Raw genomic sequence first — 14,048 nt, forward strand, 5'->3', positions numbered from 1 at the left:
CTACGCTTCATTGTATAATATCACTGACTTTTTGATCTGAGATTACATTAATATCGGTTAATTATTGTTATATTAATACGAGGATTTCCGATTAATGGAATATTGACGGTATTAATGTAATCCTACAAAACATTTACATATATTGGAATTATTGGAAATTAATTGGAAAACCTCGTATAGCGAGGGAAGAAACATGGAACTTTTCGAAAAATTTCAGAATTCCGCTCAGTTCGGCAGGGTCTTTCAGTGTGCTATGAATTTCATCTCTGATTTTTATTTCTTTGTTTCGTTTCGGATTCACTGCCCCAAATCAGATTCTAATTGAGACGCGACACCTTTCTAAATAACATTCATGAAAATCGTACAGAATGTATTACAATAAAATTTTGAAAATTTCTAATTTTTTTTTCTAAATACAACTGGAATTGTTTAATAATATAAGTGTAATAAAAAAATGAGCATTTCATGCATTGATTTTATTGGAACTATATCATATTTATACACTGTTAATCATAAGACTCAAAGAAAATATACAAATACAACATGTTAACAGAAAATCTAGGATTTCTTTGACGAAACAAGAATAGCTATCCAACATTGTTTTTTTCTTTCTTTCATTTCACTCATGGAATTAATGAAAGAAAACTAAACTTCTTTCATTATTTCTTCATGCAGGAAACAGAAAGCTTTTGACCTGGAATAGAAAGAAATATATCAATCATAAATACACATACACATGCGCAGTAACTAAAGGTAACACCGATTTATGCGATTCTTTTACCGGGCTTTTTTCCTGCACCGTATATACACGAATGACACGTCATCCTCCATACGTTTGCCACACAAATGCTCGCATATATCGTGTGTGTGGCAACACACACGATATATGCGAGTTAAAAATTCGTTGTTAATTTGAAGTCGATCATTAAAACCAGTGGAATAAACCCCGATCGATAAACTTCCGATGCTGTTGCTTCTACAAATAAATTTACTATATGTTTCATTTGCAGTCATATTAAGCATGTCAGTAAGACCGGAATAGAAAAGTCACAACAATGAGGATACATCGGCGCATAAAAAGAAGCGTGATGTTATCAATTTGGACACAAATTAAGTCCAGTTGTAAGATTATTGGCTTAGTACACGAATTTAAATTAAACGAGTCATCACTAAGAAAAATCTTTAAAGATAAAGATAAAATTCAAGATGTGCATGACAATGTTACTGTCATGCACTTTAGGGAAAGAAAATTACCCATCATCATAGTGAAACAGTCCGAAAATTGGGAGAAAAATAAATCTTTAGTTAGTAGAGAGAAGATTTAAATTAAACATAAATACGTGTCAAACGCAAAGAATAACATAAGCAGCCCTTATTATATTAAAAAAAAAGAAAAGAAACAATCAATCAGTGAAAAAATAATATAGACGAGAAAAACAAAAACCATGATATCCCCCCCCCCCTTCTAGGTAGCACTTCATCTATATATATATATATATATATTTTTTTTTTTTTTTAAATTCATTTTTACTCGGTAGGAATATTATTCAAAAAACTTTAATGACTGTTACCGAGAGATAAAAAGATGACATGGTATATTTAAAAAGATACTACTAGTTAACAAGTTTCGTTGAATGGATCAATATCTTCAGGTATCACAATCAAAGAAATATAAAGAATTACAGAGACATAAAATTGTCATAACAGAACAAGTACAAAAAGACAGTAGCGTGTTTGAAAACAAAATGCGAGCTTGAGTTTCAAACAAACGTATACTACGCACTGTCACGAGCACGCCAATACTGAACAGTGGCAACGTGTGCGTCAGAGAGAGATTGAAACTTAGGCTGTTGTTGATATGAGAGGAATCTAGAGAAATTTCTCTAGATTCGATAATCTTTCTTTCGAGCTCATCATAGCACACATGAATGTTAGAAGTTTGTGAACTGGACGCAATGTGTTGGCGGCATTCGTCTGAGTTAACTGAAAAGAGAACGTGGCCAGAGAGAGCGCTGGCTCTAGTGCTGTTATAGGAGATATCTCTACGGTGTTTTTCCAAACGTAGAAGGATGGATTTAGCAGTCTGGCCAATGTATGGTTTTCCACAATCATATAAAATCTTCTACACTCCAGGAAAACGAGTTGAAGATGTTTCTCTTTAGGTTTACTAAGTATTGAACGAAGTTTTGGAAGCGTAGTGAAGCAAGTTCTGAAGTTAAACTTCTTGAAAATTTTTGCCAGTTTTGGTGATAGAGAGCTGATGTAAGGCAAGGAGATGAAGGCTCTGGGGGAAGAGGGATCTTCAGAAGTAGTTGAGTGACTGGGGGAAAGAAATTTGTCAATTTTCTTAGGAGAGAAACCATTATCAATAAAAATTATTTTAAGAAAAAGGAGTTCATTTTCAATTTCTGATTCTTCTGTAAGTAAAGATTTGGCTCGGTGAGCTAAGGTGGAAATAATACCAAATTTTTGTGGAGAATATTATTGGGATGAAGCATGAAGGTGTCTATCAGTATGAGTAGGCTTTCTAGAATTTAAGATTTTAATACTCTCACCACATCTGGTAAGTTCAGGTCTAGAAAGGGGAGGCAGTCATTTGATTCCAGATCGAAGGTAAAAGAGATTTTTTCATGACACTCGTTTAGGTGGTCTAATAATAAATTAAGATTGTTGACACTACCTTCCTAGGTGAGGAAAATATCATCAATATAGCGATACCAGAATTTTGGTTTAAGGTGGAAGGAGTTAATAGCATTTTCTTCAACATCGTTGAGAAATATATCTACTATATATATATATATCAAACTTAAAAAAAAAAAAATATTTAATGGTCAGTTTCGATATTTTTTCTCTCTTTACAAATGTTCCTACTCAAGACGTCCTCGATCTTCTCAAGAACAAATTATCAAAAAAACTCTTTGCTCTACTCTTCCATTGCATAAAGTGTGGATACTTCAAAAATGACAATAAGATCTACTTACAAAACTCAGGTCTGGCAATGGGCAGCTCGTGCTCTCTCCGATTCTCGCAGATATATTCTCAACGATTTTGAAGAAAAAGCAATTAACTCCTTCCACCTTAAACCAAAATTCTGGTATCGCTATATTGATTAGGTTTCATGACACTTGTTTAGGTCATGAAGAAATCTCTTTTACCTTTGAACTGGAATCCGATGACTGCCTGTGAAATTGAAAGTGAAATTGGATGATGAAAATGATTTAATGTGAAATTGAAAGTCAGTAGTTCATCTGTTAATGACTGAATCCACAGTGTAAGAATGTTGTTGAACTTCTGAAGATATACATTCAATATTATGTTACAAACACGGTTGTTAATAAATGCGTTGTATGTCAGGTGGTGGCAGTTGCTGTTTACTTGCATGCTTTATATTCGTCAGAACGTTTCTTCAAGACGTATCGAATTATGAGTGTTCAGCAGAAAAAAATCCATATTTATGAAATACTCTTCGATCTTCTCAGTATCTGTTTAAGCTTCTACCAGACCGTTATGGTTTCTGTGAAAATTACATATACGTTTTTAATAAAACATATCTATTACATACGATTTAGTCCATAAATACACACAAGCTTTTTTTCATTGCAGATGACTGATTTTTCACTAACAAAAGTATCATATTCAAGAATTATGAGGAAACTACTAATATGCACTGAAGATGCGAAATTTGAATAGAGCGTTGAATAGTCGCAATAAAAATCCCAGAGATTTCGAACGACTTCCAAAAAAAAAAAAAAAAGTATTTATTCTTCAACTTTCTATATATCTTTCGGTTTTAATGTACTAATGTAAAATAGACAGGATTGAATCGCCTTCCGTCCTTTGCTTTATACTTACTTTGCCATTAATCAGAGAGAGATGATATTTACGAGTCTCAAATCAAGCATTTTATGCCAGTTACGTCAATTCCACATTTCTGAAAAATTAGAGGAATAAATTATTCACTATGAACCAGCGTTGAGACAGTTATTACTTAAAAGTAAGTCAAAAAATGTATAGTTTAATTTTGAATCTTACATATTATAAAAGTCATAATGAAAGTCAAAATAAAAGTCATAACAAGAGGCTTTATTCACTGAAAGATAACAACTAAAAGTACGAATACATCTATCACTATTTCCTTAAATATACGTGATGTTTCTATTTTATTTAAATACTGAACACCTAGTAAACAAATATTTATCGTATAATTCTCCATTCCTATATATTGGTATACTGTTATAATACACACTGAGTGCCTCTGATTTACGTATAATTTTTAGCAACCACATTTATTAAACCTTTCAAAATGTAATATACTTTGTTAGTGAAAATAACTAAAAATTAGAAAATATCAACCAGTATTTCCTTAGCTATCGATGATGCATCTTTTTTTAATAGTAAAAGTACTGTTAACCTAATATTTTCAATCTTAATACATTACACAACAATGAATCTTATCGCATAACACATCGGTCTCTAAGATTTTGAGTGACACATATAAATGCTAATTCATATTTATCAGATAATGAAATTAATTTAAGCTAAATTATATGTGAATAGAGCAACTGAGTTTCGTGATCACTTGAAATATCGATTGTGGGATGTTGAGTTAAGTTCTTTGCTGTTTGAAATATTCTGGAAAATATAAACGTCCCGTAACCTATTATAATTGAAAGTAACAGCTAAAGACAAAACTAACTTTAACTTTAAATTAACTTTAAGTAATTGTTTACAAGAACACTTTTTTTGTGTACAATAATAATCTTAAGTAATGTGCAGCGATGCGATACATATCAGTGAAGAAATTCTGAAATTATAGAAAATGTGAAATATTATAGCTATTTTATATCTATAAATACGTTTTCATTGCTATTACATAAATAACGAAAGCCACATTACCTTACTTGCTTCAAAGAATTCTATTATTAGATTCTGAAGTGGTATTCCGGTATTATTTGAAGCAGTCTGGATAACGCAGTTAGTCCATCGCTCCTTTATCTAGCAATACAATGTGCATGTTGAATATATTCCTTTCTATTATTAAATAAATAATTCATTAACGTTTGTTCAGAAATATATATATATATATATATATATATATATATATATATATATATATATATACCGTATCCTATCCCAAAACACTGGAAGAGGTGCAATTATATAAACAATTCGTGTCTTCATAGAAATAAATAACTAACATTTGTTCTGTTATTGGCATTAGTAACTGCACTGATGCAAAGTGAAACCTCTGTTACTGATATGTAATAGAAAGTCGTGATGAGTAAGTCGGGGTAGAGTTTGTACTCTAACCCTTATTTAGCATATCTTACTTTACAGACCCTACCTTATTTCACCATATCACATTATTTGGACACTGCATAAATAAACATTAAGATTTATTTATGCAGTGCTCGAAAGTCGTGTAACAATTCATTCCACAGTTCATTCCGCATTGTTGCACTAGTTCAACTAGCCTTTTGTGTAATGACCCATTGTTACATAACAATGGGTCATGTTCAAAATAATTGCATTCTACTCATCGCCCTTTTCCCAGTATGCCAATTGAAAGGGATATTTATGTCTTTAAAAGTCATAAAGTGAGACTAAAATTTATTATTTAATTCTGGAGTTACAGAGACCTTATCCACTTGTCAAACAGCAACCCGCATATAACATTCTCTATACTGACTTTTTCTTTGGTACCGAATACCAATATAAATGACGTTCTCTTGGCATTCTCCAGAAACACTAGATCCATAGTAAATGCCTGATTGAGTCCAATTATATCCTGCTGCGTGTTTATCTCTGTTCCCACATTCTTCCTTATATTTTTTAAATTTAATTCACTTTCATGTTAATAACTTCGTATACTTTTTCTGATATTCCTGTCTTTCAAAAGCTAAGATTTATATTCTTCCTTCTTCTCAGTGATTTTCGAAGCAGCTTCTCTCATCCACTCACCTTACTCTGATTCAGATTACTTTCAAAGCTAACTTCCTCCTTCGCTCTCCCATCAGCAACCTTTTTACTATGTTTTAGAGTTCATTACTATGCGGTTTTCACGTTGATGGGTGTTCCATTTGCAACACTCATCTTGGAGACTGACTATATATCGTGGTTCATCTAGCACAGTATTTCTCAACGTTATTTGGATCATGCCCCACCCCAAGGTCTCAAAGATTTTCAGATTCCCCCTCGCCGACAATGGTGAGTGTTTTGAGTATATCAGTGATGAAATAACGAATGCAACATTATTTTCTAATTTCCCCCAAAATATTCAAATTTTCTTCCTGTGGGGCGTAAGCCCCACATTGAGAAAATGATCTAGCTTTATGACACTGATCTAGCCTTATGCCACGATTCTGGTCATTTATTATTTTACTGTTTCCATGCTCAATTATGTCTTCAAGTAAGTAACAGCTAGAGATTTCTGCCACATTCTGCAGCTATCAATATTGCAAGCGTGATCTGAAAGGTTCTCGGCCGAACAATCAAAAAATGAATTTATAATTTCAAAATTATTTTACTTTTTCACCATAATCTCCCTTAAGACTGATACATTTATTCCAGCGTTGCACCAGCGCCATTATCCGGTTTCTGTAGTGGTTCTTGGTAGATCTGCAAAATACTCCTATACAGCTGAAATCACCTCTTAATTCGAAGAAAAACTTTGGCCAGCGAGGAAGAGGTTTAGTTTTGGGAAGAGACAGAAGACAGAGGGATCCAAATCTGGGGAATTGGGTGGATGTTTCAACAATTCATAGTAGAGATCCCTTAATTTTACATTGCCAAAACACCTTTGTGGGCTAGTGAATTGTCCTGATGAAAGGTGATTTTGTTTTCTTCTGCAAACCGGGTCTTTTCTCGGGAATTTTTTCATCTAGTCTGTTTAAAAGATCGGAATAATATTCCCCCGTTATTCCTTTATCCTTTTCAAATTAACAAATAAACAAATGCCTGTTGCATCCCAAAACACAGATGCCATGATATTTCCTACTGATGGAACCGACTTTGTCTTCTTTCTCCGTGGGCAACCGGCTTCTGTCCAATAACTGTATATTCATATAATCATGAATATATAATTATATTCATGATTATATTTATAATCATGAATTTAAATCTCATCCATTGTAATAAATTGACGCACAAAATCAGTTTTGTTCTTGTTAAAACGTTCCAAGCACTGTTCAGAGATTTTCATGCCAGTGTGCTTTTGATCTGCTGTGAGCGACGCGACACCAATCTTACGCAACACGTTTTCATTTGAAATTCTTCATACAAAATATATCGTACAAGTTCTTTTGAAGACAGTGTAGTCTCAGCAATTTCACGCATGTTGACTCGCCGGTCATACAATACCATATTGTGAAATTGATCAATGATTTCTGGTTTGTTACACTTTTTGGACGTCCTTCGTTTGGATCATATTCGAGGCTGGTACGGCCGTGTTTAAACTCGGCAGCCCATTCCTTAATTGTTGAAAACGAAGGAGAAGAGTGCACTTATATAAACTTTTATGAATTCGAGTGAATATCTTTTGGGATTAAATCTTCTTTTGCAAAGAATTTTATAACCGCACGATACTCAATTTTATCCATTTCAAGGGATACAGACAGCACTTTGACTCAAGACAGCTGAATGGAAAAAAAATTACTTGATTGAATGACTTGCAATTTCACCTGGATGCTTAGGACAGATTTACCAACTTATAAAAAAAATTCTTGCCGATAGTGTTACCATTTAAATTCGAGGCAGAGAACTTTTCAGAACACCCTCGTACAATTGATAGTTTACGATTATCATTGTATACTTGCTTTCAGAAAAAAAAAATCCATATTATAAATAATGAATTCAGTTTCGTAATTATGGTTAGTGTTTCATAAAAATACCAGAATAATGTTCAGTAGGAAAATTCCTGGCATAATGCTAGTTTTTCTCTCAAATTCCCTCTAATTATTTATATATTATTAATTCATAGGGAAGTTTACCTCACTAGGTTTAGCACAATAGCAATTTATTCGGCTGTCGCTGCACAGGAACTTCAAGAGATCACATGTGCTATTAGAATTTCCACCTTGAACTTCATTCATGCATTGGATTTTCACTTTCAATATCTAAAAAGATAAACATAATTCTATAATAAATACGTGTAAAACCTTGTCTATTGTAACATGAGATTTAATAACTTCGGTTAAGTAATTTTGAAAAATTTGTGACGTCTTAGCACGTATAGCAGTTGATATTCCTAAGATGTAAGGTTATTAAATAAAACTAAAACAGACAATCGCTAATATCACATTCAGAAAATATTTTAATTCTATTTTAATTTTAATAATTAATTATTTTTAAAAGTGAAATTGAATACCAAAAACGAATTGCTATTATTTCACTGCTTGTGGATGACTGCACACGAACTTCAAGAGATCACTTGTTCTATTAGAATTTACACCTTGAACTTCATTCATACATAGGATTTTCACTTTCAACATCTCTCCTAATCTACTCTCCTAATTCACCTAACCAAAAATCTTGTTAATTTTTTGAGAAAGCAAAAGAAATAAGAAAAAAAAATAATGCGCGGAATCTTACTTAGAGCTACATAACAGATTTCACATGAAGACCGATGGATGCTGGTAACAGAAGAATAGATGAGTAAGAATAACCTGAGAGGATAAGTGGATGATGTTCGTAAGATTATAGGAGAAATTATACAATCTGCGATATAAATGTATATGAATTTGAGGACTTAAGGGAGGGCTGTGTGTTCAGGGCGCCTGAACACATGGCACCTCGTATGTTCAACAATCTCCACGAAAAACAAGATGGCGGTTGTTCCACACCCTCCCTACTCTCCCGATCGTTCTCCATGTGACTTTTTTATTCCCTTTTTTTTTATTTATTTATATATAATATATATAAAATTATTGAAAACCTTAAAGTATTGCTTGATATTCATATTAGAAGAACCGTACTTACTTCGTAGAATTCTTTATCCAGACATTCCAAATATTTTAACTGGAGCTCTTCTGTTAAAGCTACAGAAATAAATAATAACAGATAAATCAACTTTGTTACTATTTCACCTTACTCCTTACAAATTACAATTTACTTATTCTGGATTACTATCGTATTAACTTATTTTGAAGTACATCACAAATAATTCTATTCATAATTCTAACAGTAAACATTTTCCCATTCTGAATATGCATGTGTCATTGATTTTATTTCATTTATGTATTTTTGCTGAGCTGTGTTAGTTATTATGTTGCTGGCCTGTTTTTACAATTGAGAGAGCGTTGGTTTAGAGCCTAACCGCTCTCTAACTGAAAGGCTGCTAATATAAAACCCTCTCTGGAACATTAATGAATGTGATTGTCTTTGAGAAATGAATTCCATTGTCTATATTGGCTTAAAAAAGTTCGGGTGTTGGTTCGAAGTCATTGTTCCTGATGAGGTAAAAAAAAAAAAAAACGACTGTCACAACAAACGTATGTTAGTAACAGTTCAGCTATAAGATACACTTTCAAATATCTCTGTGGGCACGCGATATCTGAGGATTTTCTTGATTCTTATTAGTAAATGAAACAAAAAACGGCTCTAATCACAAAGTAGTTCTGGAGCTTTTCTTATAATTTACGATGACTGCAGCTGATATGTAAAACCATTGCAGTTGTCTATTTCACTCATTCATTTGCTTATAAAAATAGATATGCAATAGCCTTTTGAGTAACAAATTGTAACATATATATATTGAATCTGTACGTTAATATTTCTATAATGCCTCATCAGAGTGTTCGTTATTCAACGATGCTGTTTCGCTTCAATGATCTGGTTTCAAATAACGTCTAGGGTATAAAGAATCTTGATCACGACTTTTTAAAAGGTGAGCTAGTCAGAGACAGATGAGTTTATTCACCCGAAATTTTGAGTTTTGCATCCACAAACAGGCAAAACGTAGAAAAATACACAATATACAGATTTCAAAAGCGTGCAGCATATGCGATGTGTCTGCATGTGATCTTATAACAACAACCTAGGACTAGAATGGCGCAACAATGCTGCGTGTCTTTTGTTGGAAATCAACGTTAAGATTATAAATCATTTAAATACAAAAAAACGTTTATTCAGACGTTCTCAGGTTAAGTGGAAGAATCATATACTGCTACATGTGCTTTACCCAAGAAAGAAGCTTATTTGTGCAATTAACTGATGAGTCTTCATAAGGTATATTCAATTGTAGAGCGTTTTCACCAAATAATGTTCTACAGTTTGAAATAAACGTATTGCTGGTTTCTGCAGACTGAACTGAGGAAAAATTGAAATGTTAAGTACACTAAATGTTTTCTATGGACGAAAAATATTTAACTATTGGTTTGATATTAACATTATCATTCTCACTGTCATTCAGTACAATATTGTTGTACATTTTCAGCAATTATACTTCAATTTTCAAACAGTGTAATAAATAATGAATAAAATATTACATTTCTATCTAACCAATTGCTCATTAATATGATACAATACCTTCAAATACAGTATACATTAATGAAAATATATAAATGAAGCACATTTTATTAATATAGTATAAATATATCATATTGATGATTATGGGCATATACGGATAAGCCCATAATATCCGAAAAAGATGCATATTAAAAGAGATTCATTGAAATTACTGTATGGTGGCGGCAACTAGTGTACGACAAATACTATTCGCCTGGTTGGTCGAGTAGTTAACGTAACCACTGCTCAACCCACAGGCTGGCGGTTTGAATCACACCGTGGGCATGGTATTTGTGATGGTTTTTAAGTGGGAGATAGATTTTATCCCCCGGTGACAGACCAGTTCTGCACTTATTGGAGGCCTGAAGTGATTTCAAAAGTCCATGTTTGGTTTCTAGAGCAGAGTCTCTAGACTAGATGATAATATATATATATATATATATATATATAAAATCTGTAAACTGTTCTGGCAAGATGGATTGATTAGACCTGTGGTTTTATCCCTCTGTCGTATTCGCTGCGAAATTTCTGGATTATGAAATAATTTGGAGCACTTGGGCTAGCCCATTCTCGGCTAATTGACTAGGGAGTATTTTTATTTATTTTTTTCATTTTTTTTATTAAAAATGCTATTTTTTCTATATTTTATATGTTTATCCTGAGATATTTGCTTTAACTTATTGTTAGGTGATATATCATAAACGGCTTGATATATTTTTGAGTCTTGGTTTCTAGAGCAGAGTATCTAGACTAGATGATAATATATATATATATATCTTGCCCTTTGTGGGTTTCGTATAATTGCTCCAAAAATATGCTGTTTCTAAGTTCACTATGTGTTGAACATGCAGAAGTTCTGAAATGAATTACTTTTTTTGACTTTTGCCATCCTATTTCCATTACAGTTAAAGTTCCTTACCCTTGATTCTTCTCGAAGATTTTCCTCCTATCTAGTTTGTATGCCATTTCTCCTATCTACTGTTCTTTCCCTACTAATATGAAACCATTCCCTTCAGCAACCTAACTAATATCTAAAACCCGCATGCCGTCATTCAAGGGCAGCTTTTGTCCCCGAAAATATGCTGATTCTAAATGCACAATGTATTGATCAGGCAGACGTTCTGAGATGAATGACTTTATTATCTTTGCTGTTCCTAAATAATTTCCATTGAAAATAAGTTTGTGTTTATATCACTTTTATTGCGTTATTGTTTACAGTCTACTGAAAATAAACTTGTACTACTTACTGCATAAAATACAGTTCAGTTCTGCGTCGAACTCAGGGAAGCCACAAAACACAAATACCGAGAGAAAAGTTAAGAACAGTACAGATCGCAGCATCATGATGCAATAGTTAACTTTCGGTGATTGTCCTGAAGATGGAATAAAAGAAAACTAGTTAACTACAAGATAAAAATACACAAATACAACACGGCCTTTTCAATTTCTGAGCACACACACAGTGTGTTCAGAAATTGATAAGGTCGTATATGTTTAAAAATTGTACACACACAGGTATCGTAATTCCGTTTCTAGAATAGTTAAGAATGCAGCATGTTATTAACATGGATAAACTATTTAAGAGTTTTCGAAATTTTGTAAACCCTACTCTTTTTCCCTTTCTAAAACTACAGGCCTCAAAAATCAGGCAAATGCTATGGAAATCACCTGCGATCTGAAAGATCCACCGAAGATCCATGTCACAGTGAGAATTGAACATGCATTTATTAGGCTAATTAGTTTATATTATCTTGGTAATTCAGTGGCGACAGAGGATTTAACCCACTAAGTTAAACTTTCTGCCCAAGCAACTTAACTCTGCTATCCGCCTTGCATTACTGCTGTCTCTTATTTTGATACTTATAGAAAATATTACCAGGGGACACATATGCGAAGTACAACATCCACATATGCAGTTTTTCGCTTCTCAAGAACCCATGATTGAAATTTATCATCAGAATATTTATCATCAAAATTGTTAGTATTATTGTACTTTTGATCTGTATAGTTTGCTTGCTATTATCCTTTGATCAGCATCGAAGTGAAGTCCGAGATACCGTCTTGTTTCCACCTGTGTGATGGTTGTGATTTTAGGTTCTGCGCTTTGTGTATAGGAGGATGAATGTTGGACAGTCAGATATTTAGTTTCTATGGGCAGGGTTTGGGGTTTTTTTGAATACAATTAGCTTTGTTTTTCCTTGGTTTATATATATGCCGTTTTCGGTTAACCAGTTAGTGATTTGGTTGATGTCGTGTTGCATATTTGTGTAAGCGATATTTGCATTGTTGTGAATGGATACTATGGCCGTGTCGTCTGCGTACTGGAAGATTTTACTTTTTAGGGGGAGTTGGCTTATGTCGTGTGTGTATATGTTAAATAGAATGGGGGATAGGACAGCTCCTTGCGGTACTCCACAGGTTACATGTACCTCTTTGCTGTATGCTGATCCTGTACGTGTGGTGTGCTTTCTGTTTTTCGTGTATGCTTTAAACCACTGGAGCAGATGTGCTTGTTTTGAGAAACAAAAATCCGAATTTGTTTGTTGTGTGGAAAAAAATCTAACTCTTTAGTATACCGCCTAATATGCCTTTAAAAAAGACTTAAACATTCCTTTCATCGTATTTTCATTCTTATAAAAGGAGAAACTATTCCAGAGGAAGGGCGCCTGTGGCATTGAACAATGGTTTCCATCATGTGGTAGAAGTTGTTTCTTATGGATTTTGATATTATTTAGTAAATGAAAATAATTTATTTTTAATAAAATAACACGATTTAGTTAAATGGTGAGATCCCATCTATTTTGAATATCTAAGCAGCTTACTGTACAGTACAGACATTAGTCTGGAATATGCATTAAAGTTCTGACATACTGAATCCTTCCAGTAAGTTTATGATGTGAGTGAAATGGACATTTATTTAGTTCGGTATATTTCTACAAGAAACGTAAAAAGGAACGGAAGCCACATACAATGGTTTAGAAAAACAACAGTTAGATAAACAAACAAATGTAAAACCTCATCACGTGGTTTTCCTACTTTATACTCAAACTTTAACTTTAATTATATCAATATAACAGCAGAGACGGGACGGGGGGGGGAGCGGATAAAATGATAACATATGAACACTTCTTATTCTTTTTACCCGAAAGTTTGATCTGCACATTCACTGGTATTAACAACATCATTATTATTAAATATTGCATAGTAAGAGTCTCTTTAAATATGTAATACATGAATAAAAACGCAGTTGTTCAAATATAAAGTAATAATATTTAAGCAACTTACTGTAACTTGTAGACTGAGGGACTTCTAGGAACTGATCCCCAAAATTATAGTTGAATTAGATTGTGGGAGAATAAATAGTCGAAGTTGTTACTATAGAGGGCACTCCAGGTAAAATACGTACATATAATCTAAGCAAATCATAAAATTGCAATCGAAATCGCTCTTTCTTCAATATTCATGAGTAACTGTTCACTTATAATCATTGGCAAGTTGACAGCACAGCTGTATTACGGAGGCGACCTCTGCTGTTCATTTTGCTA

At 33.1% G+C, this 14,048-nt stretch overlaps 1 protein-coding gene across 1 annotated transcript; it reads right to left on the reverse strand.

Moving 5' to 3' along the window:
* Positions 1-542: 542 nt before the first annotated feature.
* LOC150110381 (uncharacterized) lies at positions 543-13,826 on the reverse strand. The gene is made up of 7 exons (XM_090393385.1): positions 13,789-13,826; positions 11,751-11,876; positions 8,977-9,035; positions 7,989-8,114; positions 4,897-4,995; positions 3,853-3,931; positions 543-694 (listed from the first exon to the last, which is right to left on the reverse strand). The coding sequence occupies exons 2-6, from the start codon at positions 11,845-11,847 to the stop codon at positions 3,890-3,892; spliced, it is 423 nt and encodes a 140-aa protein (XP_090249511.1). The 5' UTR covers positions 11,848-11,876; positions 13,789-13,826; the 3' UTR covers positions 543-694; positions 3,853-3,889.
* Positions 13,827-14,048: the final 222 nt, after the last annotated feature.

This window comes from Typopeltis vanoorti, chromosome 1 (assembly GCF_054136105.1).
Source record: "Typopeltis vanoorti isolate ZY-2024b chromosome 1, IOZ_Tvanoo_1.0, whole genome shotgun sequence".
Classification (NCBI taxonomy): Eukaryota; Metazoa; Arthropoda; class Arachnida; order Uropygi; family Thelyphonidae; genus Typopeltis; species Typopeltis vanoorti.

Excerpts from the sequence above, each read along its gene's own strand:
- LOC150110381 (XM_090393385.1), bottom strand. The coding sequence starts at position 11,847 with ATGATGCTGCGATCTGTACTGTTCTTAACTTTTCTCTCGGTATTTGTG. Across the intron at positions 9,036-11,750 it reads ACTGAACTGTATTTTATGCA|CTTTAACAGAAGAGCTCCAG; the intron begins GTAAGTAGTACA and ends TTATTTCTGTAG. Across the intron at positions 4,996-7,988 it reads ATTGTGCTAAACCTAGTGAG|ATAAAGGAGCGATGGACTAA; the intron begins GTAAACTTCCCT and ends TTGTATTGCTAG.